Genomic DNA, 5,808 nt, shown 5'->3' on the forward strand with positions numbered 1-5,808 from the left:
TACAACTAGTTCACACCATAATTGTTCTACATCTAGTTCACACCATAATTATTCTACAACTAGTTCACACCATAATTATTCTACAACTAGTTCACACCATAATTGTTCTACAACTAGTTCACACCATAATTATTCTACAACTAGTTCACACCATAATTATTCTTCATCTAGTTCACACCATAATTATTTTTCATCTAGTTCACACCATAATCTTCAAGTAATTATATATATATATATATATATATACATGTGTGGAAATGTATGTGTGTATATTTTTAATTTTTTCTGTTTAGTTGTTTAAAATTCCCAAACCTCCAGACTCGGATGACGAGGAAACTTGTGTAGATGATCATCTAGAAATTAAGAAAAAAGTAAATCAAGCCTTCGAGGAAAATGTCAATGGAAAGTGGCAGCCCTCGGATGACTGTAATACAGCGGTATTACCACCGAATCAAACAACAGTTAATTCCTTTAAGCTACTACTTGCACACCGTAACAGGTTGTTGTTTGCTCTTAAGAACTTTATCCCTAGTGATGTAGTGATTGCCATCACTAACCGAGGTCACATCTCTTCAGTTAGATGCCAAGAATGTGTGAAAATAGCACAAACAAATCACTCTGCACAAAACGTTAAAGAAACTAAAGAGCCCATTAAACAACTTTCCCAGCCAGTGAGTGATGTGACTAAAAGAACTCCTTATTTTGTCCTGACAGTGCCTCACAAAGTAGGAGGATCAAGTGGCCAAAGAGTTAAAAGACTGCAGGAAGACAGTAACATTGTAAGATTATAATGTAATTAAAACTAATTCTTGCTAATATTACAATGTATGTGTTGATTTGATTTTTCTTTAATTGTATAAAATTTTGATTCAGACCTCAAAGTAAACCTTTGGAATGTTCGGAAACTTGTTTTCAATAAACATTCTTTTATAAACTTGTTAAATTTCAGTTTTAAGAAATTTAAATGGTCTTTGTTTCTTAGAGAGAAGTCTCATCGGCTAAGCGGTTTTGTGATGAAGCTCAGCATCCTGGCATGTCCAGTAGGGAAACTAATGACTTGAGCTCAGAAACTTGTGAAGAACCGAAAGATTATGAAACTTCAGGAGTGATAACAGAAGAGACTAGGATTTCAGATAGCCAGACAGCTCCATACACATCAGTTAATTCAGGTGACAAAACTGAAATATTGAAAGTAACTACATGTAACGAGTGTCTTCGATTACAGCACTTTTTTAAAGAATACCAGCTTCTGAAGGCTAGATTTTTGTCATTATTCTTGTGGCCAGCTTTCATGTCACAGATCAAACCACTGAGACCCAGTGAAACAAAACAGAATGTAGAACAAAATTGTTCTGGCCAAGAAACTGAAGAAACAACCAACGAGCAGAAAGATAAAGCCAAGAAAAAGAGAAGGTATTGTAAAAATCTCTTTAAATAAAAGTTCTCAGAAGGAAAGTAATAAAATAATAGTCATGGTGATACATGGAAGGATATAGAAAGAAATGTTCTTGGGTTGAATTTTTTAATAAATCAGGAAATTGTCAGAATAATTCCAAGTTGATTCCATTCTTGTTGTCAAATTATGTTCAAACTGACCTTTCCTATAAGAAAAAAAAACTTACAGTAGTTAAAAAGAAACAAATAGTAAAAAAAAGTATTTAACAATGTTTTATTGAATCTTGTCTATATAATCTTTATTTTATTAAATCAAATTTATCTGAATATGTACATAGAAAAACTAATATTCACCCTAAGGACTTCTGAAGTACAGATCTTGTTGATTGTTTTAAAAAATCACCATGTTTCTAAATGTTTAATATGAAATGACATGTCACTTCAAATTTTAAGACATGTTTCCATGATTATGAGGTCTGATCATTTGACAGTAAACTAGTTGCTGAATTGGTGTAGGTATTATTTGGTATCAGTGTTTACATCAACAGACTCCTTGAATTGGAAACATTATTCATCATCAGCTTTAAGTTATATCTCTAACCAATTGGATGACTCAACTGGAAAGTATGACTGGGGGGTCAATATATTTTGATGTAATGAGTGTTCTAAATCCATAAGTCATATTTAACTGTATGAATGATAATGATACTAGATCCATAAATCATATTTACCTGTATGAATAATAATGATACTTAATCCATAAGTCATATTTAACTGTATGAATAATAATGATACTTAATCCATAAATCATATTTACCTGTATGAATAATAATGATACTTAATCCATAAACATACATTTAAATATGATTTATAAATCAAGTATCATTATTATTCATACAGTTAAATATGACTTATGGATCAAGTATCATTAGTATTCATACAGTTAAATATGACTTATGGATTAAGTATCATTATTATTCATACAGGTAAATATGATTTATGGATTAAGTATCATTATTATTCATACAGTTAAATATGACAATAATCAGTTGTCATGGTTTGAGAAGCTGTAGGCTCCTGTTATAAATACACAATAAAAGACGTTTTTAATACTAGAAATATACAAACTCATAACGTAAAAATGTTGTTTTTATTTAAAAATTCAACGTTTCGCTTTACAGCTTCAAGAGCATTGACAAAAACAGAAACTGACAACAATGTCAGTTGCTGTTTGTGTTTTAGTGAATGTTTCTAAAGAAACTGTATGCAGTGTTTTACAAAACTTTATTGGCACGTTTAACATGAATGTATAAAGACATAAAAAACCTTTCATGGAAATTTGTAACAAAGGTAAAAAATCTTCAACAACATATCTCAATGAATTATTTTAAAAGCTGAGAATTTGTACAAATATCACATACGTAAATAAGATGTATATTTTATAGAAACTACCTAATCTGTAGAAACCTTATCTCAAGTTTCAAACTCTTTCATCCAGTAGTTTTTTTGTTGTTGTTTTTTTTTGCATGGAATTGACACATCTGGCTAATGACGAATAGGTTTTGTAGCATTAAAAGAAGATAGAGGCCACAAAGTGCTCGTACTAGTTTAGTAATTAACACGTTATTAAGTTTGAAGAAAGGATTATAATAAAAGTTTTAAAAAATTGTTGTTGTTTTTTGTCAACTTGATAGTGATTCAGTGCAGTGAGTGTTATACTTGACTGAAATCTTTGGAAAGTTTCAAATATACATCTGTCTTAATAGAATAAGTATTTTACCTTTTGTCACAATGCTTTAAAACTTCTAAATAATTTATATTGCAGGCACAAAAAAACAGGATCACAAAACTACTTTGTTGGCTGAGAAGCCTCGTCATATTAAAATCTATGTTCATTAGATTTTTTGTTTTATCAGAAGGAACCATTAAGACTTGCCTCTCTAAAATTATAGTACTTGAGTGGCAGATAGCTTGTTAACTTTGGTTTTCCCATCATATATTTTATAAGGTGTATTAATATGTTATTTCTATTAGAACACCAATGCTAAAGAAGAGAAAACTCAAGAAGCCGTGGGTGTCGGAGAGAATTAAGCAGCTACACAGGGAAGTTACTCAACAGCAGTCGGGTATATTTTCTATTATACAGTATTATTAACTTATAAAGTCAAAAGATAAAACAACCATGTTTCTTTTCCAAAGCAATATTTCGTGATACGAGTGTGTAAAAATGTACTGTCATACATAATGAATTCTCTTGCATCTAAGCAACTCCTAATATTGTGTGCCTCATCTCTCATCCAAACAGAATATAATTATGTTTTGAAGCTTGTTATTTTTTTATCCCTTTTTTTTTTCATCAAAACGTAAGATGTTGTTATTTCATCTTAGAAATTTTTTTCTGTACTCAGTAAACCAAGTTTCCAGGTTCTTTATTGAGTTGTGATATGCCAAGTGCTTTTTTGAAATATATGCTTACGTTGGATTTTAATGGTTTAGAGTATTTTTTTCTAAATATGTTCAGATTCTTTGAATAAAAACTTGTATTATTTGAGTACGTCCTGCTTCTTTTAAAATATTTTCAAGCTAACTGGCTAAATAAAGTTATTTCAACAACATTTGAGCTAATTTATCAAAGTGTTGACCATATTAGTGAAAGATTTTGTTATCACAGAAAAGGTGCATCATTCAGTAATATGTAGACCATATTAAAGTTGTGTACGCGGAAATTTATTTTTTATTGATGCATGTCTTTATGATAAGAATTATCTTCTTCAGGAAATGAAAGTGTAGTTGATACCATTCAAGAAACTCCAAGTAATACTCAAGAGGATTGTACTCCACCTATTGTCCAAGAAAGTGGAAAAACTAGAAAAAAACGACAGGTTCGTGTCAAGAGAGATAAAAGTCTTAAACTGGAACCTACAAGAAGAAGTGCTCGACAGCAAAAGAAGTATGCCTGAAATACAATTCACCAACAAAATAATTTCGGGTGTTATACGCCTTGAAACATTACAGACAGAACTACTTGGAGCTACGTTCCAGAAACTTTGGTAGTTTCTTGGTTGGTGAATGAATGGCTTACATTTGAACCATACAATTCTGTTTATGTTCTACAGATTTTAGCAGACTACTGCTAAACACCAACAAAACGGTTTAATCTTGTTCTCCTTTCATTTAATAAGTAGTACCATCATTGCTGGTCCGTGTATAGTTATGATTTAGTTATACGTTCAAACAAGAAATGTTCTGAGGGATTCACTGAATTGAAAATTTTGTTTACATTTATCAAAAAACAAATTAAGAGTCAGAAACATGTACTTCTTTGCATCTTCTTATCATTGTGTAGTAAATTAAACATCTAAACGAACTAGTAATTATATTGTTACATTGATATTGAACATATTGCTCATAATTTCACTATAGCTGTAAATTATTTTACACAAGTCTGATCATCCATTATACCACTACTGTAATAGTAGCCTCTACGGATAATGTGTATATTTAAACGTCTGCTTGATCATTTTAATGAAATCTTTTGTTGTACAAATATAAATAATGCATGCTCATTTCAGAATGTTGTCAACGCGGAAAAATTTCGCACTAAATCGTATGTTCTTGCGATTATTTGTCACATTATCATTAATAAGTAAAACGTGTAACTGGTAACACTACAGTTACTACAAATCAACAGTATAGCAAAACATTTTTAAACATAAACTTGGCTTATGCGATATCTCATGTTTAACTGAGAAACTTAAGTTGTGTAATTCACGTGTATCACAAAAATGTGTTGAATAATTAAATGGTTTTTATATTTATTTGTATTAGAATACCTGTATTATGAAAGTTTTAGATATCAATTTAAATAAATACCAATATTGTCTTAAATTTGAACGTGAATTATTTTACAATTAATTTTATGCCTGTGTTGGATAAATATCCTTTCAAATTACATTTTACTTAAAAAGAGTTAACGACAAGATAAAATGAGGCTTTAAAAGTGTTAAGTTTTGCCATGTTGATTTAGTATCAGGTGAGATTATTCTATGTTATTTATTCCACATCATCATGTTGAAGAGACCAGTGTTTATCAATCACCTGTCCATCACAACCACCTTGCCACTCTGTGGGATTTCACAAAAACTGATAAAATATTAATATTTAAATTGTAATGTTATTTTATTGAACTTGTATCTTAGTGGTCCCAAATAGTGTATGGAGGCATTGAATTTATACTTGATAATTGACATAAAAAGGGTTGATAAAAAAAATTGTTATAGAGGAAGTCCTGGCTGTGTACCTACGGCATTTAAGAATGTAACAAACGGTGAAGTTGGCACTGACTGGGCAAGTGTTGGTTTTGGCACCAAAAGTTACAAGATCATTTGTTCTACCAAAATGCTATTTCAATAT

At 30.4% G+C, this 5,808-nt stretch overlaps 1 protein-coding gene across 1 annotated transcript in view; it reads left to right on the plus strand.

The window, feature by feature from the left end:
* The window catches only part of LOC106469540, an 11,483-nt gene extending 5,704 nt beyond the window's left edge, over positions 1–5,779 (plus strand). The window contains exons 3-6 of the mRNA XM_013930037.2: positions 294–779; positions 983–1,413; positions 3,430–3,521; positions 4,171–5,779. Of these exons, the coding sequence (XP_013785491.1) occupies positions 294–779; positions 983–1,413; positions 3,430–3,521; positions 4,171–4,355 (1,194 nt within the window). The 3' untranslated portion in view covers positions 4,356–5,779. The remainder of the gene's footprint in view (positions 1–293; positions 780–982; positions 1,414–3,429; positions 3,522–4,170) is intronic.
* The last annotated feature ends 29 nt before the right edge of the window (positions 5,780–5,808 follow it).

This window comes from Limulus polyphemus, unplaced genomic scaffold (genome assembly GCF_000517525.1).
Source record: "Limulus polyphemus unplaced genomic scaffold, Limulus_polyphemus-2.1.2 Scaffold3537, whole genome shotgun sequence".
In the NCBI taxonomy this organism is placed as follows: Eukaryota; Metazoa; Arthropoda; class Merostomata; order Xiphosura; family Limulidae; genus Limulus; species Limulus polyphemus.